General features: G+C 40.9%; 1 protein-coding gene across 1 annotated transcript in view; it reads left to right on the top strand.

Moving 5' to 3' along the window:
• The window catches only part of LOC133981105 (A-kinase anchor protein 13), a 106,421-nt gene that overhangs the window by 51,845 nt on the left and 38,763 nt on the right, over positions 1 to 15,813 (top strand). Inside the window, 2 exon segments of the mRNA XM_062419993.1 lie at positions 4,231 to 4,285; positions 11,948 to 12,081. Coding sequence (XP_062275977.1) covers positions 4,231 to 4,285; positions 11,948 to 12,081 — 189 coding nt within the window.

The following is a 15,813-nucleotide window of genomic DNA, read 5'->3' as shown; positions in this document are numbered from 1 at the left end:
CACACACACACACACACACACACACACACACACACACACACACACACACACACACACACACACACACACACACACACACCAAGCCGGCCTTTTTATTTTTAAACCAGATGTGTTTTTACTGGGTACAGTTTAGATTCCCCCGACGCTACAAATATGCACTGGGCTGTTTTGAATCTGAGCTGCCAGCTTTCAGAGGGGGGATCAGTTCCTCGCTGCCTGGCTGGCTGGCTGGCTGGCTAGCTGGCTGGCTGGCTAGCTGACCGGGTTGCAGGCCTGCTAACCGGCTGGAACGCTTGTTTGATGAATGTGGGGTTGGTTGACCGTTTAAATAACTGGATGAATGTCACCTCTTTGTGTCTATTGGTTTGTATTGCACAAAACATATTTACCACCTCATCTCTATTGATTCTCCCCTACTGTTTCTCTTCATCCGTTGTGCTTCACTCGAGAAAAATAAGCTTTAGTGTTTTATAATATGCAAGGATCTTTTCTTTCTATTTGTTTTTTAGGGTATCCGAGGTGTTGAAAGGATGTGTGCAGAGACATAAGTTCAAATAGTGTAGTAGTAAGAAGTAGTAAGAAGTTGGAAAAGTGTCCTCTTTTATCCAAAATGAGCATTATCCTGCCATTTTTCTGTCATGTGGTCACCCTTCATCCTTTCACCTAATAATATGAACTGCAGCTCACTGTTAAAAAGGAAACACACACACAGTAAAAATAACTTGCATTACAAGCAGCTACAGTACTTCCACATACAGTATGTCTGCTCCCTAGGACAAATATCTGCGTCACATCCCATCAATGGAGTTAACAAATACAGTCAATCAGTTCTGGCGACTCGCTGTGGATAAACAGTCTATTAAAACACTCCAATCTAATGTTTCCTTTACTTTGGCTCTAATCTGGAATTTGATTCAGGATCCTTCATTTCTGTTTGATGATTTGCTGTCAGAGTTCTCCACTAAGGTCAAGCTATGTAGCCTTTTGTAATTAGTTGCAATCACTGGCAATCATTGAACTTTTAGAGCAGAACCTGTGCATGCATTTACTGTGTATGTGTATGTGTGTGTGTCTGTGTGTGCATGTGTGTGTACTGGCGCCCTCTGTGACCAGCTAATCTTTCCTCGTCAGCGTGTTTGTTCTCTCTCAGCGGGCTGTGTTTGATATCTGAGCACAGCTGTGAGAAAAAAAAGCCTGTGTGTGCATTCATCTGTGTGTGTGTGTGTGTGTGTGTGTGTGTGTGTGTGTGTGTGTGTGTGTGTGTGTGTGTGTGTGTGTGTGTGTGTGTGTGTGTGTGTGTGTGTGTGTGTGTGTGTGTGTGCATGAGAGGCTTAATGAGCCAAAAAAAAACAAAAGGTGCATAAGCAAGTGTTTGTAATGTGTGCGCTCTCGTGCGATACTGTTGCCCAATGTAGACGCGTGCACATGGTGCCAGTTGGTATGTAAGTGGCTGTCACTGTGTTTGCAGGAATGCAGAAGTGTATGGTCACACTGGGTACTTTCAAACGCACATACACACATATACACACACACACACACACACACACACACACACACACACACACACACACACACACACACACACACACACACACACACACACACACACACACACACACAGACACTTACAAGTACCACTCCCTGGCCTGGACAACAGAGCTCAGTGTTTGTCTCGTTCTCGACAGGCTTGTCAATAGCCTGCTCTGGGACAGTTGAGAGTTAGCTGCTTCAAAACTGAGCTCAGCCCCCGCACCCTCACAGCATTCTGGGAGGAGCGACCTTGTCGATGTTTTGGCACTCATTCATTCTCTTTTGTCTTAAGTCCTTAACCTTCTAACTGTTTTCCATGTGACCAAATACTGCAGAGTTTTTAGTCCTGTTGATCAGCTTCTATTGTTAAAAGTGTTCTGGTCGTAGCTGATTAGCATTAGTCTGTAATCAGGGAATTCATTTTGGCATTTTTTAAGATAATTGATGAACAATTGCCAACAGCTCTTCAAGGCAGTGGATCATCAAAGTCATTAGGATATATCATCTGGGAACCAGCCATGTCAATCTGTCCAGGAGTAGTAGTAATATGTTTATTGGGACCATGTCAGTGTTGTGTGTAACATAACTGTTACCATTAGATGCACTGTACCACAATAGTAGTGTACAATAGTAATTGAGACATCAGTCATCCCTACAGCCCTGCCACTCGCTAACTTGGCTAAAATACAAAAAAAGACTCATTCCACCTTTTGAAATGTCAGGATTTGTTGCTTTTCTCAGTTAATAATTTGAATATCTTTGAATTTGTTTCAGACTGAAAAAAGAGACAAACAAGCAATTTAAACATGTTTTCTTAGACTCAGAGTAACTGAGAAGAGCATTTTTTTTACTTTTTTGTAGTTGTAGACAATGCAAAATCATTAGTTTCTTTCTTCAGTGTTGTCTTATCTCAGCTGGTTTGCTCCCTGGTCACATTCAGCCAGAAGAGTAAACATCGACTTGTAGCAGAAACACAGTTAATTGTATTAATGAATGAATGAATGAAGGACAACATGTCAGTGTGGTGTGACTGATGAACAGCATCTGGAAGTTCCTTTGTGCAAATCTCACACAGCCAAGTTTAAAGGGCCATGCTAAAGCCTGCTTATCTGAGCCAGGCTTAACCTGGGTTTAACCGGGTAAGGATTTAAATGGGAAGGAAGGAAGAAAGCAAAGCAGAAGGATGATGTAAACCATTGAAGATGGCTAGGAGAGCGGATCACACGTCTTAGATGAGGAAGCGTCGACTGTCCATCACAGCAGCTTCAGCTCAGTTAAGGAATCCCTTGACCCCTTAAAAAAAAAAAGTTTTTCTAATGGGGGTCTCTACTGAAAAAAATTGGTCTGTCAATCGAATTTTATTAATAGACTAATGCAGTGCCAATTCAAAATGTGTCTGGGATGGGCCATCAGTGAAGGGAGCCATTTCTCAACCTCCAAACGATGCTTGGTTGCGGAATGGATTGTAGCACTTTTATTCAAAGTGCTTTACAGTGTTTGTGCTCTGCTGCTCATTCACCCATTCACAATCACAGTCATGCATGCACTCACACACAAGCTATCATGCAAAGTGTTGGCACACCCAGTGCCCGTCACCTAAAGGCAGACAATGCAATTTACCTATGCTCCCTAAACGCCTCACATGCATGCTGTTGGTAGACTCCACAATTTACCCATATTCCCTAAACGCCTCACATGCATGCTGTTGGTAGACTCCACAATTTACCCATATTCCCTAAATGCCTCATATGCAGGCTGTTGGCAGACGCTACAGTTTTGAGCTGAAGTTGATCAGATGCTCTGCAGAAACAACGTCGTTTAAGGGGTGTTTTTATGTATTTTTCCACTTCACACTCCACACCGCACATCTCTCAGCAACACACCTGCCAAATGTGAAACCAACGGGATGAACGGTTGTCAAGAGACATGAAAGACAAAACATACATACATACATACAGGCAGGCAGGCAGGCATTCTTTCCTTCGATTATTAATCTGTTTTTAGTTTACTGGGTTTGTATGAGTGACACATTCAAAGTCAAAGCTCATCATCTTCATCTGCATCTCATTGATGCGAGTTCATTAAAACACAATGAGCTTCTCTGAGTCTCTGTTAGCTTTGCATTCAGAGCTGTCAGTCAGTTCTGCACAGATTCAGCCAAACTGTTGAAGCTTTTGTGTTGCCTGCGAGGAGGGGGCTGCATGTGGCTTTTGTAGCTAAAACCAGCTCTCACACTCACACACTCACACACACACACACACACACACACACACACACACACACACACACACACACACACACACACACACACACACACACACACACACACACAGCTGTTGTATAGACACCCAGACCACAGAGGAAGCAGAGCCCCAGCCTTGTGTGTTTACAGCCAACCACAGATATCTGACAGGCAGTGTGTGCGCGAGCGTTTGAGTTGGTGTCAGTGTGGCTGTGAGTTCTGACGGCTGAAAACAGACCAAAGTTAGATCTCTCCAAACAGTTCCTCTAGGAGATGGAGTTGCTATATCCGATGAATACTCTTAAGCCTGCTGTTATAAAGGGTGTCTTACTGTTGCCTCCCATCCTGTGTACCGAGTAACACTTCCTAACTGCCACGCTCGTCTGCATCATTATTTCTTTGTGGGTGATGATCACATGTTGCTGAGGCTGATTCAGTGTCTTCCTGTTTCTTTGTAGATCCACCGAGACACAGAGGCGTCTTTCCATCAGCCTTTCAACACTCAACACTCAGGTAAGAGTCGCTGTTTGCTGCTGACATTACTGGTTAGTCAAATCGCTTTTTAGTTTGGACGTTTCAGGAAGTTGATATTGCTCATGTATTGTGAATTATTTCTCTTGTGCATGTTTCTTCGCTCTATTTTTTTAAAAACTCGCAATGATTTATGTGTTTAGCTGGAAGCTGTGCTGCAAGATTACTTTCCCATCAATGACAAACGTGTCGAAGTGGGCCAAATTTAGGTTTTTTCTCGGTGACCGTCTGGTTGAAAGAATGATGTTGTACAGTGCCGCTCGCACACACGCTTTAAACCTCAGCAGTTGGACAACAGCTTTGTCTTGTTGGATTCAGTAATGTAAAAACAGCTTAACAGCCTCTATGTCTGCTTCTCCGTTCAAAAGAGGAAATTGAGATCATCAGACATCGTTTAGTTTGTCTGAAAAAGTAGAGACTTTGACCAATATGAGAGTTTGTAACCAGATACTAGTATTTTCTGAGCCTAATAGCCTCTGATTGTACTTTTTCCTGCTAATATTAAATATCTTTGACTATTTAACCAGTTTCATGTCAAACAATATCAAGTATTAAATATTTCACCCTACAGTCTAAGTCTCTGAAATGACACTTAGACCATTATGTGCTGAAACAGAGCAACATATTGTGAGTGATAACTGATTATTTTGAGTTTGGATGACTATTACAGTACAAAGATAGAGATAACTACAGTCAGATACGGTTCTTTCTGGTAACTTTCAGGATTTTTTATAAATGAACATTTGGGGTCTAGACTAGTGGGATGAGTTTTGGGGTTTATGAGTAAGCGGGGAAAACCAGACCCCAGTGTTAAAACAGTCTTGGTGGGGTCATGTTTAAGGTAGTGGTGAGACATGAAACCAGATCCAGGCCGCACAGTTTCAGTAAGAAAACACTGCCAAAATAACATAAAATAATGAAATAATCAATAATGAGAATAAAGTTCACCTTACAAAGTAATCCATCAGTAATGTGTGCTTGCATGTATGCAATTAGCCAATGCAGACTGATATGAAACAGCTTTTTGCATCAGCTGACCCTTGAGGTTTTTTTAGCCAGTGAGCCGTTCCGTGTAACAAAGGTATGGTAGTCTCAGTGGTTGCTCATAGATACAGTGAGACATACGAGTGAAACCTGGTGGTTAGAGGTGTGGGATTAGCTCAACAGCAATTCAGCTGACAGTAGTTTGCAGGACTTTTATTTCATTATCTGTTTCATGGTCGTCGTTAAAAATGTGATCCAGTGGTTAACAAGGACTAGAGCCCACAGTCTTGCTAGCAGCTCTTTGAAGCCACAGCAATGCTTTGAGCATATTTTTAACTTTAGCATGCTGTTGCAATGTTGCAAATGAGGATGTATAGGTAGTGTTTACCTCAGTCCTCGTTTTAATTTAATACAGCTGAGGCAGGAGTTAAATCTCAATCTGAAAAACAGTAGATGTTGACACATGATTTTTGTGTGGGCAACAGCCACAACAATAAGGAGAAAAACAAGGACTCTTTGACCTCTGTAAGATGAGTCAGTCTGCAGAGAGACCAGTCTCAATAAAGACGAAAGACCAACAGATCGATGAGCTGGATCAGGCTGAGAACAAACTGCCTTTTATCTGTGCTAGAAAACAGATGGAACATCAGTCTGTCAGATGGAGAAAGAGAGAAAAACAGGCCTGAATGGATAAGATGACGAAATAAAGTGGGAGAAAAGGGAAACACAAAAAAATGGAAAGAGAAAGTTACACGGTCGAAGGACAGAACAGGAGCGTCAAACGGAAGTAATGGAAGGGTGGGTGAAGGTGGGGTTTCCTCTGTAGCGGCTAGGACAAAGTTGGCATCACTTCCTATTTGGTGGAAATATCTCACTGTCTTCCTTCACTAAACTCATCCAAGCCTTTCAGCCTCTCTCTCTCTTTCTCTCTGTGAGTATTTATTTAGTTAGGTTAACAACAGCAGGTAGCAACAGCAGCCCAGGCAGGAAAACTGATGGACTGTCTGATAAACCTCTAATCCACCAGGAACTCTTAACACTTGTGTTTGAACTTAGTCCTTCATTCACTTTATTTACTCTACGCTCTCTCACTTAAAAGTCTGGATTCTAATTAAAGTATAAAATATACGTAGTGGTGTGCAGTGCCCTCAGAATGTCCCACAATGGGAACAAATGTGTATGTGAATGTGCCCATTCCTCCTTTACGTGAAAGTAGAGCTGTCAGTGTGACAAAATGATGACAAATGACAAACGTCTCAATTTATTGTTCACCACTAAGTACCCTGCTAGGCTTTGACCATGTGAGGAATAGTGCATCAGTGAAGGGAGCCATTTCTCAACCTCCAAACGATGCTTGGTTGCGGAATGGATTGTAGCACTTTTATTCAAAGTGCTTTACAGTGTTTGTGCTCTGCTGCTCATTCACCCATTCACAATCACAGTCATGCATGCACTCACACACAAGCTATCATGCAAAGTGTTGGCACACCCATCGGGAACAACTTGGGAATGAGTATATTGCCCAAGGACATTCAACATGTGGATAAGAAGATTCAGGGATCAAACCACTTGACCCGTTCTACATGAGCCACAACCATCCAGGCAGTGAGTTAGTGACTAGTGAGGTAGGAATTTACATGTTGACTTTGTTCTGTTGATATCATAAGTCAGAAAAATTGACAGATCCACCTAGGTCATGGTCAGGGTTGAGACCTCAGTCAGTGTTTCACCATATTGTTGTAATGCATTTTTCAATATCAAAAGCAAATCATAACATATAGAATATTAAGTGCTTTAGACATATACAATATAATGCTAGTAAACCTAAATAGATACATTTCATTTGACATGCTCAAAGAGAAACACCTGCACGTCACATGTGTACAAGACGTGTGAATTGTTGGTGGTATAGAATGGTTCTGGATCAGCATCCCATAATATTACTGGTTGTTGTTGGAAGACTGTCATTTGTTCACTTGCCTTGTTACTTGTGGTCATTTGCTGTGTTTGTGTTGTTGCATGCTGTTGAATTTACATGATCATGGGTGAAGCTGAGCCCTGTTTGGTTCTTTTAAATCCAGTAACCCTTATTTACATAAGAGGAGACATGCTGGGTGTACAGTGAGACACAGGAGTACATGGTTCATTTAAATGAATCAAAATGAAGGTTTTGGTGTTACTTTCTTAAATGTGTACAGGGGACAGATGTCTTAGGAAGACAATAGATTACCGAAGCCTCAAGACAAATGTGTAGTGACTTTTCTTTACTCACATTAATTTTTTCCCCTGACGCTTAAATAATGAAATCAGTAAATGGATGTAAACCTTGCTCACACTAGCAGATTGAACAGTAGATGGATGAAACAGTAGAGTGATAGTCGATATGATCTGTTTCAGTTCACCTAGTTACAACAAAATAAACAACAAACCACTGTACTACTTGGAAGACTTCAACCAAAAAACTGCGTGGTGCAGCAGCTCAACGTGTTGCTACCTCAACATGCTTTCAGTGTGGTCAGCCTCCAGTGGTTTCTCAGCTTTCTGGGGTCGACTGCTGTCACTTAAAAATCTGCTATCTGCAAACAGTCAGCTGCATGAAGCATCTTGCGCAAATTTTACATTTCATGCCCTCAGAAGACACAGGACAAAGAAATACAATTGTATAAGGAAAAATAAATGAGGTTTTATCTGTAAGTGATGGTAAAATCTGCACTTAAGGAAACAACTTCAGGTACTCCCACTCGTGACTTATCTCGACCAACAGTCCTGTGCAGAGAGGAGTGTTTTGAGACACGGAGGCCCGATGGATACTTTATCTTGTCCGTTGTTTTTTTGTTTTTTTTACCACATTCATTGCCAGGTTGGATGATTTGTTTGGATCATGTCTTCTTTGCCACAATCATCTAGCAGCTCCTGAATTTACTTAGATTTTTAACATAATTGAAAATACCCCCCAAAGAATGTAACAATTTGGAAGAAATATTTGATTGATCTATTCATATTCAACCGGCAACTTCAGCCACCCATAGGCTCATCAGTGGGCTTTACACCTGTTCTCTGTGCTTTTTCTCTCTGTGTGTGTGTGTGTGTGTGTGTGTGTGTGTGTGTGTGTGTGTGTGTGTGTGTGTGTGTGTGTGTGTGTGTGTGTGTGTGTGTGTGTGTGTGTGTGTGTGTGTGTGTGTGTGTGTGTGTGTGTGTGTGTGTGTGTGTGTGTGTGTAGGGGTCTGTTTGAAAGAGAGGGAGGAAGACAGCTGTCAAAGCTCACAACCCCCTGCTAGTTTTGGTGGACAGGTGTGAAGAGGAGGAGTCTTTGAAAAAAAAACCCCACAACCACTTCTGCTACCACTTGCCACTCCCTCACACCACACAGACACATCATCACACACACATACACACGCACACATTTCACATATGCACTTCATGATAGGCTTGTGACCTCTAAATATAAAAAAAAACAAAGGTCAGAAGTTTTTGAATCAACTTCCAAAACCACCTTGTTTAAGGTTAAGCTCTGCTACAGCAGTCGGGGTCAAAGGTCAGTGTCATTTTCATGTTTGCAATGAATGTGTCACACACCTTGTTGGTTTTGGGGTGTCATGATGAGGTGACGGTCACATCCTGCTGTTCACAGCTCAGTGTGCATCTCCTCATCCACGGAAAGTGTTCAGCATCCTTTGATATTTGTAGTTGTGTTAGAGCTGCAGAATAAATGAGCAGCTCTGTAGTGTTGGATCTGAATATTTAGCCATTAATTTCCTTTAAGTTTTTAACTGCTGGCTCCTCTGATTATATAATGACTCAAATTTGAATATTACTTAGCTTCTCTGCTCTTTCAAGCTGTGTAATTAGAAATTGGCAGCAGCTCTCACAACTGTGCAAAAATGGATGAATGTGATACAAGTTTTCATTCTAATCAAATACTACAGTAGAGAGTCAGACATAACTGCTGGCTCAGGTCCAGTAAAAGTTTATGCAGGGTGAGTTGTCAATCAGAGTCATATGTGTACAGTTCTGGACAAGGGGAGGACATTTCTCTTCATTTGATAACCTTAAAAGTAAAGTTGAGCTTTCCTGTCCGCTTCCTGACTCATTCTAAGAAAGACAAGAGAAGAAGGGAGACAGAGAGAGCAGCCGTGGTCAAACGAGGACAGCGAGCAGCGGTAGAGAGCAAAGCAAGTGAATAAGAAAGATAAGCTGTCAAGTCGGTAACGTTATAAAGCACAAATAACCATCAAACACCCAACAGATGATTAACAGTGGAGATGGACGCTCGTCTTTCTGTTTCATTCTCCTCCTCTGCATTTCTCCTTTTCATTCATTCATCACAGTTCAGCTCCATGTCTGTAGTGGACAGGTGGCTGTAGACAGAAGGAGCTTGGAGTGAACACGCGCACACAAACAAATGCCATCATTTTCTGTCTCTAGTAAGTAAGTAAATAAGACTTTATTTATACAGCACCAGTTTTAAACACAGGTTGCAAAGTGCTTTACATCAATATGAGCACAGAAAGAAAAAAAGAGAACAAGACAAAAAGAGAAGGAAACGGAACAGGAAAAAAAGAAATTAAAAATACATACGGATACACTGGAACCAGTCAGCACACAGAGCATGCCCTTAAAGTTCATGTCAACAACAGTCAACACACTCAGCTGATCTAATGTGAGGGGGGAGATTGTTCCCAAGTCTGGGTGCTAGGGCAGCAAAGGCACGGTCACCTTTAGTTTTCCTCTTAATGAGCACATCTCATCTCACAGCATTGTCTCAGTTCTTGAAACAAGAGTTTATTATAAAGGTCATCCATACTGACTGGAAATACATTTATTATCATACATTCTGTTTGAATCTCTGAAAGCTGCATTTATACACGAAGCATTTACTGATTCAATAAGTTCCTAATTTTATGTTTTGCATATATAAGTGTAATATATCAACATTGCATATTCATAACTAAAGGAAAACAACTGAATATAAAGGGAACTGTACTGTTGTACATATTAGGTATACAATGAATAGTCATTTAGAGTTATTTTTCAAATATACAAGAGGTCAGTAAAATTCTGATCGACTGGCCAAGTGGGCCTGTAGGGAAAAAAATGTTATGTTGGACACTGAGTCAATCAATCAGGTCTGAATGAGTCAACCTGGGGAAGCCCCCCCCAACTGATGCACCACCACTTCAAACGCGTCTACGTGCTCATGCGATTGTATGTGTGAGTGGTCGGTGGTTCGCTGTCATGTACTTAGTCACAGGAAAGCAGTGATTGTGACTCCATTTGCTCGCTTGTTATTAGAGTGTAGCCACTTGCTGTAATGACTGGCTCAGCGGTCGGCCACTCCCACTGCAACCTCTTGTCCCCATCTCCCGATCCTCTGATGGCCTCTTCCTCACAGCAGCTGACTGGAGCTGAATCTTCAGCCTCAGAATTCCTAGAGAGCCAACTCGCTACAGTAGAGCCAGACAGCTGCATTTACTGTCTGCCATATTTATTCCCGCATACAATATATTATAAAATGTAGATATTTTCACCCAGGATTCAAGTCCTTCTGGATAAACACTGGTTTGCACACAAAAGGAACTTCCGCCTGCTCACATGAGTGCAGGGAATGAAAAATGTTCCTAAGGGATAAAGGACAACTTCCTCCTTTTGGGCAGAAATAGACACCAGAAATGATGCAAAATAACAAGCTTGGTGAATGATCTCATCCAGTTGTTCTTGGCAGCCGGCTAAAGTAAGCCTACTGTAATACATCGGGTACAGTCTTCCTCTTTTAGGTTGGCCTGGGATATTATCTTCATGGCCTTACATGTACAGAAAACTGCCGAGCCACAGTGCTGTTGCATAAGAATTGTTGTGTTGTGTGCAGAATTTAGGACAGATTGGTTGTTATTTTAATGAGGGGAGCTTGGAAAAAAAGGCCCAGATATTGTGTGTGTGTAAACCCAAATATGGCTCAAGGCTCTGGGACTTGGTGAGCAGTTGGTCTGAGGTTGACGGCAAGAGAAATGTTGCTTTTCTTCCTTGAAGTTATTGAATGTGATACATGCGGGCTATGACACAGGTGGGGAAGACCGTAAACATCAGTGTAGCCGATCAAACAAGTGGGAACTGAAGATTGAAGACTGAAGATTACTTTTGAGTGTAAAGCTAATACAAAATACAGCAGAGTCTTTGTAAATATCACAGTCCAGTTGGCATTGACAGCATTTTCAGTTGTCATTTCCTCTCAGTGAGAATCTCAGTCCTGTACTCAGACCTTTTAAAGACACAAACAGCAGTTGTTTTCCTTCGCAGCTCAACACAGAACGCTTTAGTAAGGACAGTCGGTCATTGATCCACCAGGCTTTTCACACCTTCTCGGATTCCCAGAAGTCTTTTTTACTGATGCCTAACAGACCTGCTTGTGTTTGAGAGCGGGGAAATGAAAACACATTATTTCGGAAAACATGGTGTTTTTCACTTTAACAGCCGAAAGCTCTCGTTGAGAAAATATAATGGAATTTGTGACTTTAATCACATTGTAACAGAATGTTTGTTGATTAAAATGTCAAGATTTTTCTTTATAGCCCAAGTCAAACAACTTTCTACTTAACAATACTCCTCCTTCTTCTGTATTTTAAATATTTTTCAGCATTAACTCTTTGCTGTTGTGTCTTTCAGGTTCCTCACAGTCTCCAACGTTGCCCAGTAGGACCGGCCGTGCCACCAGTTGTCCCACCAGTCACAGAGACTCCGGCAGTGACATAGAAAGCTTCCTGGGTGCGGAGCCGGGATATGACAGCATTTTCAGAAAGGTTTGACCCCCCTACTGGTTGTTTTTTTTGTCTTTGTAGCCGGGGTTTGGTGGGAAACCATCATCTCCAGGTTAGAGAAACTGGGCTTGTGTCATCAGTCTAGGACACCTCTACACTGATTTTCGTGCAAATAATTGTTGAGGTGTCCTAGACTGATGAACCTAAATTATAACTGTGCTCTTTTAAGACAGGCAGATTGATAGGAAACTCTGGAGGCAGCTATTGACTAGAATAATATAATTTAAAAAAACATCAAATATAAAAAATGAAACCCAAAACCCCCCCAAAACATAGCTCTTTTTGACTTTCTCTGTGTGATCAATAAGTAAATCTAAAAAGACCATCATATTTGATTTATAGCAGTGAACTCAGCAAATCTCGACAGGCTGCAGCTGAAACATTGAGTATACTCAAGTGGAACAGCAAGAATATGTTGTGTTTGCCCCTGCAACTACTCTATAGGGATTATATAGTATATATGAAGTAGCTATTTTGTCAGTCAGTCCTTGGCTTTTTATTTATCATCACCCTGCGGCTGAGATGCCAAAGCATCTTTTTAAGCCGGCAGCTTAAAACACTGCTGCTGGTGAAGAGCAAGCAGTGGTCCCAGCTGTCACTCTGCTGCTATTGGAAGTCTGTTTGAAGCAAGGCGCTCTTTAGTTAAGATTGGAATACTTGTATCTCTCAGTTTCTGCTGTGTTTGAAACAAGCTCATGGTAATGTAAATTGTATAGTAGGCCTTTATGTTGTGAGCAACAATGTAAAAGTCAGCTCAGAGAATATCAGCTGCCTGCTAGAATATGATGCTAAGTGTTAAGACACTTAAGATGGAGAGAAATGGGAAAACGGTGTTTTCCATTAATAACCCACACTGTGGTGGCCCCCCACAGTCTAATTTGTCCTGTCACAGTTTCATAATGACCCAAAAATATTTTTACACTTCTCATAACATAAAATATCTCTAACCTTGTGTTTTGGGCCGCTGCTTGAGCGATGTTGAAGCTCGTGGTGTGTGCAATATTGTTGTCAGGTTTATCTGAAGGTGAGTTGTTTATGTGAAATGATTCAGGTTTGTTTTCTCTCAGCTGCCAAGACCAGAGCCCCACTGAGGCTGCATGCTGCGGCTACAGGTTAACACAAAGCTGGCAGCTTCAGTATGTCATATTTCAGTGATAAAGAAGGAATTACTGAAAGATAGAGCAATACGTTTATCCTAGTGCTGGCTTCACAAGTGTTTTTTATTCAATCTCGGGAAAAAAAACTATAAAACGGTTCAAGATGTTCTGTTGTCAAGCAAAGCAGGTCAACAGCATGGCTGGCTATAAACATTATAATCTTGTCTTAATTTTCTAATCTAAGCAAAACTTAGCTGTATTGGAAACAAATGACTCAATTTTATGTATGTGTTCTGCTGCTGAGTGCAGCAAAGTCAGCTGGACTCATTTTGGACCAGACAGCGGTGCAGCCTCCTCTGCTTTCACCCGGTGTGGTTTGTTCCTCACACCAGCCGCATGTTTAGTGACACACTGGAAATGGAATTAAACAGTCCTTTTTCATTTAAACTGCACTAATGTGTCAAATTCCACATTTTGCTAAATCCAAATATATTCAGTTTACTATCATGTATGACACACAAAAAAGCTTTAAAAAATGGTTATTTGATTATCATAATAGTAGCTGATTAATATTCTGTCAATCGACTAATTGATTGCATTCATTTATTGTCCACTTTTCTGACAGAAACAAGTAGTGAACATAACACAATGTCAGAAAATTGCTATAATAGATGCTTATCATTTCTTAAGAGTACATGGTGATGTCTTCAAATGTCATATTTTGTCTGATCAGCAGTCCAAAATCCAAACATATTCAGTTTAGTATCATGTATGCCACAAAAAGGCATTTTGTCCTTAAAAAGGAATATTTACTAACTATTGTGAAAAACACTTAATAATAGTTAGTTATATTTGCTGTGTCATTATCATATATATCTACAGTATACAACCAATGTATTAATGATTAAATTGTTTACAAGAGCACAAAGTTCTTCATTGATCTCTTCCCTCTTAATTTTGCACTCAAAGTTCACCAAATAGATGCGCTTATCTTTAAAATGTACAACATTTTCTTCCGGGGGAGCATGACCCCAGACCCTCCTGGAGGGTCTGAGGTCCACCCACCACAGTCTCACAAAATCCTGTGGGAAAGACTGACCAAATGTGCTGTAAAGTCCACAGGCTTGGAGTCCTGAGAAAGAACACAGCAGCTAAATCCACAACTTCAGAAAGACAGGGTTTCTTTTGCAAGATACAGAACTGTAGTTTTAAGTTGGACAATTTTATTAGAAACTGAAAGGTACTGGGTAGAGAAATTGGCATACCGTAGAAACTCATGGTATTGATCCCTGTAACAATCAGTAGAGCATGTGTCATGTCCGTGTACACTTAAACACATAAGACACTGTGACTTTAAATGCTCAATTATAATGTGTGGAATGTTAAAAGCCCAAAATATAAAATTAAGTTTTAAATCCCCACTGACTTCTTCCCTTATTGCTATAGCTAAGGTCATGTGACTTGCACAGACACACCAACATACACTGCGGACACATGCATTCTCTCCCCTGAATGTACACACACACACACACACACACACACACACACACACACACACACACACACACACACACACACACACACACACACACACATGAACTCATGTGTTCTCTCCCTCCCAGAGGAAGTTGAGTACGCATAAAGCAGATCTTTCATTGCCAGCTCTCCAACAGAAGCAGCTCTATGCTCAGCTCTCACACTGCAGCTGGCAGAACAATAGACTCAGTTAAACCTCACACCTACAAATTAGCTCTTAATAGACTATCCCCAACCTGTGTGTGTACAGGCAGCAGCTCTTTCCCACCAGACCCAGGCCTTTCAACATTCATGGTCCCCAGAGGATGCTTTTCTCATTGTGTATATACATCATTGTGATGTGTATACAAAACATCAGAAAAATGTCCATCTCAGTTTCCCAAAGCCCAAGATGACATCTTGTCGTTGCTGCTGTAGTATAAAACCTGTGTTACCTCACACACACTTAAAAAACGTGGTTCTTGAGAATCAGTCTCATATTCATTGCAAGAACAGTCAATGTTTTGCTTGATTCAGGTATTCATCAATTTGTTTATGTTGACAGATGTGCAGTATACATATCCAGCATTGAATCAATACAAGGCAGTTCCACACCAATGATGAATACTCCTTAAAAACAGTGTATATATTGCTTAAAAGTGTGGAGTGGGAAAGTTTGTGTACACAAGGCTGCCATCATTTATTGGTGTTTTAATGTCAGTGCTGCTATAAAGTGGCTCTGGCTCATTATGCCTAAGCCTTTCCATTTGGTCTCCATTATATCCCATTCCTGTGGGTTAAATAGCTTTGCAGCATTCTTTTAATTCACCTCATGCTTCGGTGGAAAAATGCTGTTATTTCACAATACTTTGAAGGGCATTTATTTTATTTATAATAATATTCTCTACCATTCTATATTACAATCTTCATTCTATTCTATTTAGTTCTAATAGTATAATCTCTATCTATTCTATGTTATGCTAATTACTTTTAACCTTATCTCTTTTTTATTCTGTTCTATTCTATTCAATTCACTTCTAATATTACCATTTCTATTCTATTCTATTTAGTTCTAATAGTATCATCTTTGTCCATTCGATGT

This window comes from Scomber scombrus, chromosome 1 (genome assembly GCF_963691925.1).
Source record: "Scomber scombrus chromosome 1, fScoSco1.1, whole genome shotgun sequence".
NCBI lineage: Eukaryota > Metazoa > Chordata > Actinopteri > Scombriformes > Scombridae > Scomber > Scomber scombrus.
Note: the sequence above shows the minus strand (reverse complement) of the source record. Positions and strands in the feature narration are given on the sequence as shown.